This window comes from Carcharhinus amblyrhynchos, chromosome 20 (assembly GCF_965287045.1).
Source record: "Carcharhinus amblyrhynchos chromosome 20, sCarAmb.v2.hapA, whole genome shotgun sequence".
Lineage (NCBI taxonomy): Eukaryota > Metazoa > Chordata > Chondrichthyes > Carcharhiniformes > Carcharhinidae > Carcharhinus > Carcharhinus amblyrhynchos.
The window spans coordinates 51,271,128-51,286,175 of NC_137343.1; the positions used below are offsets into that span (position 1 = coordinate 51,271,128).

The 15,048-nt window shown below is 44.0% G+C and overlaps 1 protein-coding gene across 7 annotated transcripts in view; it reads right to left on the minus strand.

The window, feature by feature from the left end:
• The window catches only part of specc1la (sperm antigen with calponin homology and coiled-coil domains 1-like a), a 281,487-nt gene that overhangs the window by 105,045 nt on the left and 161,394 nt on the right, over nucleotides 1-15,048 (minus strand). For 5 of the 7 annotated variants that reach the window (XM_080208608.1, XM_080208610.1, XM_080208604.1 and 2 more), the window contains exons 11-12: nucleotides 14,928-15,017; nucleotides 6,970-7,129 (exon numbers count right to left, since the gene is read on the minus strand). In XM_080208608.1, coding sequence (XP_080064734.1) covers nucleotides 6,970-7,129; nucleotides 14,928-15,017 — 250 coding nt within the window. The remainder of the gene's footprint in view (nucleotides 1-6,969; nucleotides 7,130-14,927; nucleotides 15,018-15,048) is intronic. The other 2 variants (XM_080208609.1, XM_080208607.1) reach the window with 1 other exon arrangement.

Consider the following 15,048-nt stretch of genomic DNA (forward strand, 5'->3'; position numbering starts at 1 on the left):
GAACTCTCGCTCTTTATTCCCGCTCTCCTCACTGAACTCTCGCTCTTTATTCCTGCTCTCCTCACTGAACTCCTGCTCTTTATTCCCGCTCTCCTCACTGAACTCTCGCTCTTTATTCCCGCTCTCCTCACTGAACTCTCGCTCGTTATTCCCGCTCTCCTCACTGAACTCTCACTCTTTATTCCCGCTCTCCTCACTGAACTCTCGCTCGTTATTCCCGCTCTCCTCACTGAACTCTTGCCCTTTATTCCCGCTCTCCTCACTGAACTCTCACTCTTTATTCCCGCTCTCCTCACTGAACTCTCGCTCTTTATTCCCGCTCTCCTCACTGAACTCTCGCCCTTTATTCCCGCTCTCCTCACTGAACTCTCGCTCTTTATTCCCGCTCTCCTCACTGAACTCTCGCTCTTTATTCCCCACTCTCCTCACTGAACTCTCGCTCTTTATTCCCGCTCTCCTCACTGAACTCTCGCCCTTTATTCCCGCTCTCCTCACTGAACTCCCGCTCTTTATTCCCCTTTATTTCCTCACTGAACTCCCGCTCTTTATTCCCGCTCTCCTCACTGAACTCTCACTCTTTATTCCCCTTTATTTCCTCACTGAACTCTCACTCTTTATTCCCGCTCTCCTTACTGAACTCTCACTCTTTATTCCCGCTCTCCTCACTGAACTCTCGCTCTTTATTCCCGCTCCCCTCACTGAACTCTCGCCCTTTATTCCCGCTCTCCTCACTGAACTCTCGCTCTTTATTCCCGCTCCCCTCACTGAACTCTCGCCCTTTATTCCCGCTCTCCTCACTGAACTCTCGCTCTTTATTCCCGCTCTCCTCACTGAACTCTCACTCTTTATTCCCGCTCTCCTCACTGAACTCTCGCTCTTTATTCCCGCTCTCCTCACTGAACTCTCGCTCTTTATTCCCGCTCTCCTCACTGAACTCTCACTCTTTATTCCCGCTCTCCTCACTGAACTCTCACTCTTTATTCCCGCTCTCCTCACTGAACTCTCGCTCTTTATTCCCGCTCTCCTCACTGAACTCTCGCTCTTTATTCCCGCTCTCCTCACTGAACTCTCGCTCTTTATTCCCCTTTATTTCCTCACTGAACTCTCGCTCTTTATTCCCGCTCTCCTCACTGAACTCTCGCTCTTTATTCCCGCTCTCCTCACTGAACTCTCGCTCTTTATTCCCGCTCTCCTCACTGAACTCTCACTCTTTATTCCCGCTCTCCTCACTGAACTCTCGCTCTTTATTCCCGCTCTCCTCACTGAACTCTCGCTCTTTATTCCCGCTCTCCTCACTGAACTCCTGCTCTTTATTCCCGCTCTCCTCACTGAACTCTCGCTCGTTATTCCCGCTCTCCTCACTGAACTCTCGCCCTTTATTCCCGCTCTCCTCACTGAACTCTCGCCCTTTATTCCCGCTCTCCTCACTGAACTCTCACTCTTTATTCCCGCTCTCGTCACTGAACTCTCGCTCTTTATTCCCGCTCTCGTCACTGAACTCTCGCTCTTTATTCCCGCTCTCCTCACTGAACTCTCACTCTTTATTCCCGCTCTCGTCACTGAACTCTCACTCTTTATTCCCGCTCTCCTCACTGAACTCTCACTCTTTATTCCCGCTCTCGTCACTGAACTCCTGCTCTTTATTCCCGCTCTCCTCACTGAACTCTCACTCTTTATTCCCGCTCTCGTCACTGAACTCTCGCTCTTTATTCCCGCTCTCCTCACTGAACTCTCGCTCTTTATTCCCGCTCTCCTCACTGAACTCTCGCTCTTTATTCCCGCTCTCCTCACTGAACTCTCACTCTTTATTCCCGCTCTCCTCACTGAACTCCTGCTCTTTATTCCCGCTCTCCTCACTGAACTCTCGCTCTTTATTCCCGCTCTCCTCACTGAACTCTCACTCTTTATTCCCGCTCTCGTCACTGAACTCTCGCTCTTTATTCCCGCTCTCCTCACTGAACTCTCGCTCTTTATTCCCGCTCTCCTCACTGAACTCTCACTCTTTATTCCCGCTCTCGTCACTGAACTCTCGCTCTTTATTCCCGCTCTCCTCACTGAACTCTCACTCTTTATTCCCGCTCTCCTCACTGAACTCTCACTCTTTATTCCCGCTCTCCTCACTGAACTCTCGCTCTTTATTCCCGCTCTCCTCACTGAACTCTAGCCCTTTATTCCCGCTCTCCTCACTGAACTCTCGCTCTTTATTCCCGCTCTCCTCACTGAACTCTCGCTCTTTATTCCCGCTCTCCTCACTGAACTCTAGCCCTTTATTCCCGCTCTCCTCACTGAACTCTCGCCCTTTATTCCCGCTCTCCTCACTGAACTCTTGCTCTTTATTCCCGCTCCCCTCACTGAACTCTCACTCTTTATTCCCCTTTATTTCCTCACTGAACTCTCGCCCTTTATTCCCGCTCTCCTCACTGAACTCTCGCTCTTTATTCCCGCTCTCCTCACTGAACTCTCGCTCTTTATTCCCGCTCTCCTCACTGAACTCTCGCTCTTTATTCCCCTTTATTTCCTCACTGAACTCTCGCCCTTTATTCCCGCTCTCCTCACTGAACTCTCGCTCTTTATTCCCGCTCTCCTCACTGAACTCTCGCTCTTTATTCCCGCTCTCCTCACTGAACTCTCGCTCTTTATTCCCGCTCTCCTCACTGAACTCTCGCTCTTTATTCCCCTTTATTTCCTCACTGAACTCTCGCCCTTTATTCCCGCTCTCGTCACTGAACTCTCGCTCTTTATTCCCGCTCTCCTCACTGAACTCTCGCTCTTTATTCCCGCTCTCCTCACTGAACTCTCACTCTTTATTCCCGCTCTCCTCACTGAACTCTCACTCTTTATTCCCGCTCTCGTCACTGAACTCTCGCTCTTTATTCCCGCTCTCCTCACTGAACTCTCACTCTTTATTCCCGCTCTCCTCACTGAACTCTCGCTCTTTATTCCCGCTCTCCTCACTGAACTCTCGCTCTTTATTCCCGCTCTCCTCACTGAACTCTCGCTCTTTATTCCCGCTCTCCTCACTGAACTCTCACTCTTTATTCCCGCTCTCCTCACTGAACTCTCGCTCTTTATTCCCGCTCTCCTCACTGAACTCTCGCTCTTTATTCCCGCTCTCCTCACTGAACTCTAGCCCTTTATTCCCGCTCTCCTCACTGAACTCTTGCTCTTTATTCCCGCTCTCCTCACTGAACTCCTGCTCTTTATTCCCCGCTCTCCTCACTGAACTCTCACTCTTTATTCCCGCTCTCCTCACTGAACTCTCGCTCTTTATTCCCGCTCTCCTCACTGAACTCCTGCTCTTTATTCCCGCTCTCCTCACTGAACTCTTGCTCTTTATTCCCGCTCTCCTCACTGAACTCCTGCTCTTTATTCCCGCTCTCCTCACTGAACTCTCGCTCTTTATTCCCCTTTATTTCCTCACTGAACTCTAGCCCTTTATTCCCGCTCTCCTCACTGAACTCTCGCTCTTTATTCCCCTTTATTTCCTCACTGAACACTCACTCTTTATTCCCGCTCTCCTCACTGAACTCTCGCTCTTTATTCCCCTTTATTTCCTCACTGAACTCTAGCCCTTTATTCCCGCTCTCCTCACTGAACTCTCGCTCTTTATTCCCCTTTATTTCCTCACTGAACTCTCGCTCTTTATTCCCGCTCTCCTCACTGAACTCTCGCTCTTTATTCCCGCTCTCCTCACTGAACTCTCGCTCTTTATTCCCCTTTATTTCCTCACTGAACTCTAGCCCTTTATTCCCGCTCTCCTCACTGAACTCTCGCTCTTTATTCCCGCTCTCCTCACTGAACTCTCACTCTTTATTCCCGCTCTCCTCACTGAACTCTCGCTCTTTATTCCCCTTTATTTCCTCACTGAACTCTCACTCTTTATTCCCGCTCTCCTCACTGAACTCTCACCCTTTATTCCCGCTCTCCTCACTGAACTCTCGCTCTTTATTCCCGCTCTCCTCACTGAACTCTCGCTCTTTATTCCCGCTCTCCTCACTGAACTCTAGCCCTTTATTCCCGCTCTCCTCACTGAACTCTTGCTCTTTATTCCCGCTCTCCTCACTGAACTCTCACTCTTTATTCCCACTCTCCTCACTGAACTCTCGCTCTTTATTCCCCTTTATTTCCTCACTGAACTCTTGCTCTTTATTCCCCGCTCTCCTCACTGAACTCTCACTCTTTATTCCCACTCTCCTCACTGAACTCTCGCTCTTTATTCCCGCTCTCCTCACTGAACTCTCGCTCTTTATTCCCCTTTATTTCCTCACTGAACTCTTGCCCTTTATTCCCACTCTCCTCACTGAACTCTCACTCTTTATTCCCGCTCTCCTCACTGAACTCTCGCTCTTTATTCCCGTTTATTTCCTCACTGAACTCTCACTCTTTATTCCCGCTCTCCTCACTGAACTCTCACCCTTTATTCCCGTTTATTTCCTCACTGAACTCTCGCTCTTTATTCCCGCTCTCGTCACTGAACTCTCGCTCTTTATTCCCGCTCTCCTCACTGAACTCTCACTCTTTATTCCCGCTCTCCTCACTGAACTCTCACTCTTTATTCCCGCTCTCCTCACTGAACTCTCGCTCTTTATTCCCCTTTATTTCCTCACTGAACTCTTGCCCTTTATTCCCGCTCTCCTCACTGAACTCTCGCTCTTTATTCCCGCTCTCCTCACTGAACTCTCGCCCTTTATTCCCCTTTATTTCCTCACTGAACTCTCGCTCTTTATTCCCCTTTATTTCCTCACTGAACTCTCACTCTTTATTCCCGCTCTCCTCACTGAACTCTCACTCTTTATTCCCGCTCTCCTCACTGAACTCTCGCTCTTTATTCCCCTTTATTTCCTCACTGAACTCTTGCCCTTTATTCCCGCTCTCCTCACTGAACTCTCGCCCTTTATTCCCGCTCTCCTCACTGAACTCTCGCCCTTTATTCCCGCTCTCCTCACTGAACTCTCGCCCTTTATTCCCGCTCTCCTCACTGAACTCTCGCTCTTTATTCCCGCTCTCCTCACTGAACCCTCGCTCTTTATTCCCCTTTATTTCCTCACTGAACTCTTGCTCTTTATTCCCCGCTCTCCTCACTGAACTCTCGCCCTTTATTCCCGCTCTCCTCACTGAACTCTCGCCCTTTATTCCCCTTTATTTCCTCACTAAACTCTAGCCCTTTATTCCCGCTCTCCTCACTGAACTCTCGCTCTTTATTCCCCGCTCTCCTCACTAAACTCTTGCTCTTTATTCCCCGCTCTCCTCACTGAACTCTTGCTCTTTATTCCCCGCTCTCCTCACTAAACTCTCGCTCTTTATTCCCCTTTATTTCCTCACTGAACTCTCGCCCTTTATTCCCCTTTATTTCCTCACTGAACTCTCGCTCTTTATTCCCCTTTATTTCCTCACTAAACTCTCGCTCTTTATTCCCCTTTATTTCCTCACTGAACTCTCGCTCTTTATTCCCCTTTATTTCCTCACTAAACTCTCGCTCTTTATTCCCCTTTATTTCCTCACTGAACTCTCGCCCTTTATTCCCCTTTATTTCCTCACTGAACTCTCGCTCTTTATTCCCCTTTATTTCCTCACTGAACTCTCGCTCTTTATTCCCCTTTATTTCCTCACTGAACTCTCGCTCTTTATTCCCCTTTATTTCCTCACTGAACTCTAGCCCTTTACTCCCGCTCTCCTCACTGAAGTTTTGCATTTACAGTTATAGAAAACTGCTGAATTATTTTGTAGTGCTCTCACAGTCAATGTTGTGGGCAATCAGCATGCACCTCACTTCAGTCACTCTTGCTTTACGTGCGAATCACTTCAGCAACACCGGTCCAGAAAAACTACACCGGTGGAAATCAACAGCAACCCTGTGAGTAGGCAACAGTCAACTAAATGTCTCGTGGGCTGCACTCAAAACCAGAGGGGCCTCCTGTGACCCTCCAGGCTGCCCAATACTGCTTCAAATCATTCAGTTAATTATTCCAGTGCATAAGCTGAGTGTGGAAACATTCTGCCATCATGATAGTGACACTGCAGGTACTGGAACGGTCTGTCACAGGGAAGAATCATGAGCTTTGGATTAGACAACTGCAGCTCAAGGATTTAGCTTAATGAACAAAGGTTTGAACTCAGTTCAGTGTCACAAAGATATCTTAAATCAGAAATGTAGCACTTTAATTTCAGACTCATCTGAGCCAAAAACTGAAGCATGGCTAACCAGAAAACTTCAATAAAAACTATATGGAACAATTCTGGCAAAGTGAGAGGCCAAAAGAAAGGATTTGAAATTTGTTAACTGGTAACAAAGAACAGGACTATGATAGGGCTGTCACTAATGTCACTCAGGTTCTTACAAAAGAAAGAGGAAGGTCCACCAGACACTCAGGGGTGGTGTGTTCTGGAAGGCCTTCTGTCTAGAACATGGGTCTATTAAGTTCACATGATCACTCACAATGACCAATAGAACTATCTTGGACAATAAATGGGTCAAACCAAGAAGCAATTTCTATCTTTATCAAATTCTCTCACTTGCTGTCTTTCAACCAGCAACACACACTCGTGGTTTTTCATGGACATCAGCAACTCTGCATTAAGCTGTATAAATGCTTACCTTCACACGTGAACACAAGCAGCATATACTAGACTACACACAGGTCGATAGTGTGCAATGCATGATAAAGGAAGAGTAGTTAGTTCTCTTCTTACTAGCCCAGACATACTGTATATCCCACCAGCGTAAGATCAATAACCTAATCATTTACTGAAAATCAGCCCAGGGGTCTGATGTGTATGATTCTATCACAATAGTGTGCAAACACATTAAGAAATCCTCACCGTCAGTTTGAAATTATCTTTGTCATCAGTCAACCTCTCAGCACCATCTTCCAAAAATTGCTCTTCATCAACAGAATTAGAGGCAAAAAGTAAGTGCTGAAAAGTTGCTCTTCATGCCTATGAAAAGATCTAGCCAAGTGGAATAGTTACCTAAGCCGGCTGCGTGCAGTTGGAGTGACTGACGCTGTGGGTGATGAAGATGTCAAAGACAGTTGTGGAGATGTGGTTCCCATTCCCATTAATGATGCTGGAGAGGAACCATCTGTGACTGTTAGATCACGTTTAATCTCCTCACTGCTCCTTCGAGACACTGCAGATAAAATGAAATCGATCACTGAAAATGCAACTCTGCCACTATCCAACAGTACATCTCAGGAGTCCAGTACAACATAGGTCACAATGAAAAATAATACATGCAACCCGAGTCAGCAAACAGGAATTCTACATCTAAAATACTGGTAAACTTCAGAGCCTAACTGGCAGACTAGTTTGAGGAACATGTTTTCTTGAAAGCTCCTGCAAATGGATTCTGTGTCGGTATCTGGGAGCATGGGATTTAGCATTAAATTGTAGAAGGATAACTTTCAATGCTATCTTTGCAGAAATTAATATTCCTAGGATTATAGTATCATACAGTGCAGGACAGCCCCTTCGGCTCATCGAGCCTGCACCAACACACAACGTTATCTACATGGCCTTTGACAAGGTATCACATGGTAGGTTGTTGTATAAATCTCAGGGGATCCAGGGTGAGATAGCCAATTAGATACAAAATTGACAGAATGGCAGAAGCCAGCGGGAGGTTGTAGAGAGTTGTTTTTCAAACTGGAGGCCTGTGACCAACTGTGCCTCAGAATTGATGCTGGGTCCACTTATTTGTCATGATTTGGATGGGAGTATAGGAAGCATGGTTAGTAAGTTTGCAGATGACATTAAGATTGGTGGCACAGCGAAGGTGGTTATTTAGCATTCCAACGGGATCTTATCAATTGGGCCAGTGGGCTGATAAATGGCAGATGGAGTTTAATTTAGATAAATGTGAAGCGATGCATTTTGGTAGATTGAACCAAGGCAGAACTTACTCAGTTAATGGTAGGATACTAAGGGGTGTTATAGAGCAAAGAGATCTCGGGGTACATGTTCATAGCTCCTTGAAAGTGGAGTCACAGGTGGACAGAGTGGTGAAGGCAGCATTTGACATGCTTGGGTTCATTGGTCACAACATTGAATACAGGAATTGGGATGTTGTGTTGAAGTTGTACAAGACATTGGTAAGGCCAATCTCGGAGTATTCTGTACAGCTCTGTTCACCCTATTATAGAAAGGGTATTATTAAACTAGAAAGAGTGCAGAAAAAATTTACTAGGATGCTACTGGGACTTGATGGATTAAGTTAAAAGGACAGGTTGGTTAGACTGGGACGTTTTTACCTTGGAGTGCAGGCCACTTGAGGGTCATCTTATAGAGATCTATAAAATAACGAAGGGCACAGATAAAGTAGATAGTCAGCATCTTTTTCAAAAGGTAGGGGAGTTTAAAACTTGAGCGTACAGCTTTAAGGTAAGAGGGGACAGATACAAAAGGGTCCGGGGGGCAATTTTTTCACACAGAGGGTAGTGAGTGCTTGGAATAAGTTGCTAGAGGTATAGTAGAGACGGGTACAATTTTGTCTTTTAAAAAGCACTTAAACAGTTACATGGATAGTACGAGTATAGAGGGATATGGGCCAAACGTGGGCAACTGGGGCTAGCTTAGTGGTTTTAAAAAAAGGATGGCTTGGACAAGTTGGGCCAAAGGGCCTGTTTCCATGCTGTAAAGCTCTATATCTCTAATTGTATACAGGTACAGCAAGTAATTAGGAAACCTAGTAGACTTCATTTATTGTGAGGGGAATTGAATACAAAAGTTTATGCTTCAGTTATACAGAGAAATGGTGAGATCACTCGGGAACTCAGTGTATGGTGTCGAAATTTGCTGATGACACCAAGATTGGTGGAACGGCAAATTGTGCGGAGGGTGTGGAGAGTCTGCAGAAGGATCTAGATAGGCTGGGCAAATGGGCCAGGAACTGGCAAATGGAATTTAATGTTGGCAAGTGCGAGGTGGTCCACTTTGGTAGGAATAATGGTAGGAAGGACTATTACTTATGTGGCGAAAAACTGCAGCAGGCGACGGTGCAGAGGGACCTCAGGGTCCTTGTGCATGAGTCGCAAAAACCCAGGTTGCAGGTGCAGCAGGTGGTCAGGAAGGCGAATGGGATGCTGGCCTTCATAGTGAGGGGGATTGAATATAAAAGTAGGGAGGTCTTGCTGCAGCTGTATAGGGCATTGGTGAGGCCGCAGCTGGAGTACTGTGTGCAGTTTTGGTCACCGCACTTACGCAAGGATATTTTGGCCTTGGAGGGAGTGCAGAGGAGGTTTACTAGGCTGATGCCGGAGTTGAGGGGGTTGAGCTATGAGGAGAGGCTGAATAAACTAGGCTTGTACTCGTTAGAGTTTAGAAGAATGAGGGGAGATCTCATTGAGACGTATATGATGATGAATGGGATGGATAGGATAGAGGTGGAGAGACTCTTCTTGCTCAGAAAGGACAGTAGGACTAGGGGGCACAGCCTCAAGATAAAGGGGGGGGGGGGGGCGGTTTAGAACGGAATTGAGGAGGAACTTCTTCACTCAAAGGGTGGTGAATCTGCGGAATTCTCTGCCCGTTGAAGTGGTGGAGGCTGCCTCGCTAAATATATTTAAGACGCGGGTTGATGGGTTTTTGATAAGCGAGGGGATTAAGGGTTATGGGGAGAGGGCGGGAATGCGGAACTGAGCCACGACAGATCAGCCATGATCTTATTGAATGGCGGGACAGGCTCGAAGGGCTGGATGGCCTACTCCTGCTCCTATTTCTTATGTTCTTATGTTCATATCTATTGTGTACAGTATTGGTGTCCTTATTTAAGGAAGCATGTAAAGGCAGTTCAGAACTAGGAATACTAGTTTCTGCAAAGATGGCATGGGAAGTTATCCTTCCACAATTTAATGCTAAATCCCATGCTCCCAGATACTGACACAGAATCCATTCGCAGAATATTAAAAACAGGCTTGTTGTCTTATGGAAAAAGATGGGAGTGGTTAAATTTGTATCCACTAGAGTTTATAAGAGTAAGAGAAATTTGATCATTAAGATCCTGAGGGGTACTGACAGATTAGATGTAGACAAGCTGTTTCCTCTTGTCAGAGAACCTAGAACTAGAAGTCCCTGTTTAAAATTAAGGAGTCGCTCATTTAAAACAGAGATGAAGAGAACATTTTCTGAGGGTTGACTGTCTCTGGAATTCTCGTCCTCCAAGGCTAGGTAGATCCTTGATTAACAAGGGGGTGAAAGGTTATGAGGAATCTAGAGTGGCCTACTCCTACTTCTTATGGTTGTATGAGATACAGGCGCAGGGTGACCTTAAAAGTGACCTATAGCATTATGTCAATATGTTTAGCTGTGAGGTACCAACTCTGCCAGGGCACCTGACTGAACCTCACAAGGTCACTGGTAAATATCAAAGCTTTACTACAACCTGCGGTAGAAGAATTGGGCCATTATGGAGAACATGAAGACCTAACTTGGTGACAGGACTTGTGAAACTAGAGACTTAATGCACAAATTCATCCTTGGACAGGAATCATCTGACATGTTTCGAAAAATCGTACAATTAGCAATTGCTTGCATATGTTTTTCGAAAAACATAGCAGGAGATAGTGAAGGTGGGCTGAAAGGCTCGCCAAAGCAGTGGCCAAGGAGCAAGAAAAGTGGGAGAAAGGACCCCTCCAACCACAGAGTACAACCAAATGTTCAGTGATGTATCGAAACAAAAGATGCTGTTTAGTGCAGGAGTGATGGGTGCTGCACTTGAAGGGAATTAGCAGTCGACATTAGAATACCCAGGCTGCACCCAAGTATTTAAGTACTAATTGAGCCAAAAGAGGCGCAAGGGATGTGACACCCGCTGAGTCCAGTAGGATCCCTGGACATCCCCCAGATAGAGAATCCAGGTGAATTGCCTATCTGGCTCAGATGATTCTGGCTAGGGCCAACAGGAAGGTCTGGTGTGGGGCAACTGTGAGTCAACAAATTGATTGTTGCTTTTTTATTGTTCAAGGGCTAATTGTGATGGATTGTATTTTGCAGTGGTTAATTGGATTAGCTGGAATAATATGGTCACGCTGGGAGAAGTATAAATATAGCTACTGTAACCGTGATTCTTTGAGAAGGACATGTTTGCTAAGTATTTCTCCCCTACATCTGTCTGAATAAACTTTGATATTCTTTAAATCTTTGCCTCTCAAATGATGCTCGGGATCCCCACAATATCGCATCCAGTAAAGATTGATGGAATTCAATACCAATGAAGCAGATGGGTTTAGCAATGACAGATGTATTTTAAACTAAACAAATGCAAAGTAATACCAAGCATCTTGGACGACATACACAAAGTAAATATGTATCTATTGGCAACACACAAAGGCTGGATGATTATACTCAGGGGCTAAAAGAATCTGTTATGAGAAGCTGTTACCAACATAGCAAAACAAGGACTGGAATAAATCTTACAGCTTTGGTTAAAAGAATTTTAACCCTACTTAAAGTCATTGCCAATTGCATATTTTGACCATGTGCTATTATGACACTCTTCCAGGACACGGACGAAACGTTAGTTTCAACACTTTCAGATGAAGAGGGTTCCAGGATGTTTAACCTGTTACTTGACGAAAAGTTTAGCATCCAGGTCTCAACAATGAAAAATATGGGATATTCTAAGGTTATGTTATGGTATTGAAACGATAATGGATAAAACTGATGAGAGAGCCTGTGAGCTCCACATTCAGAATGTCCAGTCAACGCAATACAGCTACCAATGTCAAAATATAAACTGCGCTGTGAAAATGGGAGATTACAAATCACAGCAAGTCATCATGAAACAAGAGAAATATTCATGTTCTGGAGGCAGTTCAGAGAACATAAAGCTAGCTCCCTGTGACACAACTTAAAGGCAGCTGGGCTTCCCAGCCACAAAACAGAGTCTGGATAATGAGCTTGGCTAGTTCATGGTACAAAAAAGAATCCAATTTTGAATTGCAACCTCTGAAAAACAGTGGTCAGGCCTGACATTGGCTGCTTTGTCAGATTGGTGTTCCAGAATTTAATACCATTATCTTCGCAGTATGGAGAAGTTTCACTTACTCTTATTCTGTAAATTACAAATGGTGGAAACCACGCCTAGCCAACGGGACTGAGGGGAAGGGAATTTTCTAGTTGTGGTTTTAGGAGTCGGTTCCCAAGAATCCTGCAATAATTTGTTCTGTCACGTAAGCAGCAGGACAAATTGATAATGCTGTTAAAAAAGCACTTGAGAATCTTGGCTTTATAGAGGCATAGGATTGAAAAACCAAAGAAATATAGAAAGCCTTTATAAATCACAGTTTCGACCTGAATTATTGTGTTCAATTCTGGGTACCACATTTTAGCAAAATATCAAAATCTGCATAGGGTGCAGAAGACGTTTGTCAAATACTAAGTTTGAAGGATCTAGAATGCACTGGCTAAAAGGGGAGTAGAAGCAGATTCATTTTCAGAAGGGAATTGGATAAATAATTAAAAGAAAAATCTGAAAGATTATGGGGAAGGAGCTAATTCGATTTTCAAGCAGTGGGGATAGATATGACGGGCTGATTGATTAGTCTCCTTTTCACTATATGATTTGATGATGTACATCAGCATTGAGATTAAAGCAATATATTTCTTCATGGTGCCATGTTTTATTGCAGATCTGATCAGTAAATTGGTCAGAATGAAACCAAATGTGCTATTTACAGATCTAAGCAAACACTGAGCTCGAATGCCTCTGTTGCATCAATTATAACCGATCCCATTTTTTCCATCTCACTGAAGATAGTTATATATGAGGCTTGTCTATATCCTGCCATGTGTGCTAGGCACTAATAAACCACTTGGCACATGGCTCATAAAGTCAACTATTTGTTATGATTCAAGGGTGTATCAATCTAGCTGCAAATGGATTGCATACTTTCACAAAGGACAAACACAGCATTAATCACAACACTGAGGCTAGAAAGCAATTTTCATGCCTATTAGCACAGTCAAAATCTTTTGCTCAACGGACTGTATATTAAGCATTCAGTACCCCACTGAGAGGGGATTTCCATGTCCTGACAAGTGATTACTTTAGTTTTATTGATTACAACTTCTAATCCACAAATCTCATTTCAAATACAGCAGTAATATTTGTGCTTTTTCCATCTTTACAATTGGTGATGTAATATTGTATTACTCTTAAGCTTGCTAAATCAGTAGAGACTACAGATTGTATAACATGATAAACAGATACCAATTCTGGAATTTCACACTACCCTTTTTGAAAAGATGGTTCCTGATATAATTCTGAAGAACCTAGCTCTAATTTACTGGGGCAATGGTGACATAGTGGTTATGCCCAAAGTATCAGGTCACCAGAATTCAAATCCCACCATGGCAGCTAAGGAATTTAAATTCAGTTCATTAAATAAATTGGTAATTTAAAACAAATTTATATCAGTAATGGTGTCCATGAAATTACTGAATTATCGTAAGAACATATCCAATTCACTAATACCCTTTAAGTAAGGAAATTTGCCATCCTGACTTGAACTGGCTTGTGTGTGATTTCAGCCCCACGGAAATGTGATTGACTCTTGTGTCCTCTGAAATGGCCTAAAAAAAACCACTCAGTTCTATTCAAGGTGATTCACCATCATTTTCTCAAGGACAGTTAGAACTAGGCAATAAATCCACCACATGGATCAAGGTGTCAGTTCACCATCTTCTCAAGGACAATTAGGAATGCACAATAAATACTGACCTAGCCAGTGAAACCCATGTCCTGCAAAAGAATAAAAACCTTGCCAACAAGGTTGAAATCTCATGAGTGAATAATTATTTTTCAAATTATAAATTCTTGTTTCATCATTTTAAACACTTGGATCAACTTTCTATACTCAAGAGCACCAAGCTAAGTTTATGAAACATGTCAATAATTTAACTCACTGAACCTCAATATCATTCTGGTGAATCTATACTGCTTCCATATCAATATAGCCTTCCTAACGTGCAGCGCCCAAAACTGAAGGTATAATCTTCATCCTTTGTGTAAAAACTCCCTTGAAATATAAGGTTGGTCTCTTTTTTGCTTAAACCACCTGGAATACCCAACTCCTGGGCTGATTAGAAAATAAAGATTGGCCATTTCTATTCTCATGAGTTGAGGATTTGACAGATTAAGGACAGACAGTGGAGCAGTTCACTATGGACAATAATATCATTGACCAGACGCTTCAGCTATTTCTGTTAACCAGCTACTAATCACCATCTGTAGCATCAAGTAGATACGGTGATTTCTTTGGCGACATGATTGATAGTGGAAATTCAGAATCAAGACAGTTATTGGGATACCTGAGCCAGGCAGGATCACAGTACTTCAAGAACTGTTGATTGACCAACCGGTTTGATTCATTGAAGGAATCGGCAGAGACAGCATATTAGTGACCTGCAACTATAGTTGGTTAACTATAGTTGATTAGTTGCACTAATCTGGGAGACCCTAACTCTTGATTTTTTCCAATTGTCTCCCTGCCAACAGGAATCCATCCCGCTATGTAACAAATCAGAATGGGGAAGGAATATCAAACTGAGATGAAATAGGATTCTAATGATGTGAACAGCATTGTAATGGTTGTACCAGGCCTTTAGATAATCTCAGCACCTTTTAAAAAGCATGTTGTCATCCAGTAAACTGATAGGAATCTGTAAATTCCTCACCTGTTGTCTACCATGTTAAGAAATTCAGGATTTCTTCAGATTCTTTCATTATATTCATGTGAAGCACCTTGGGACATTTTACTATGTTAAAAGTGCTCCATAATTATAGCAGCATAGTTTGAAACTAAACTTTATATGTGGCTCATGAAGCCCATGCTACATGTCAAAGTGTGAAATGACATCTGATGTTTCCAGAGGTCTTTAGCCTTGTTCATTAACCAAATAGAAGACATTGAAACTTTGCCTCCACTCACCTGACATGGACTTTGCAGTGTCAATGGTCTGAACTCGCTGTAAGGAAGCTGGAGATCGGTTTGCAGAGGAAGATCTGAGTAAATGATCTGCTGCAAGGTAAACACAGAAGAATGCAATGAT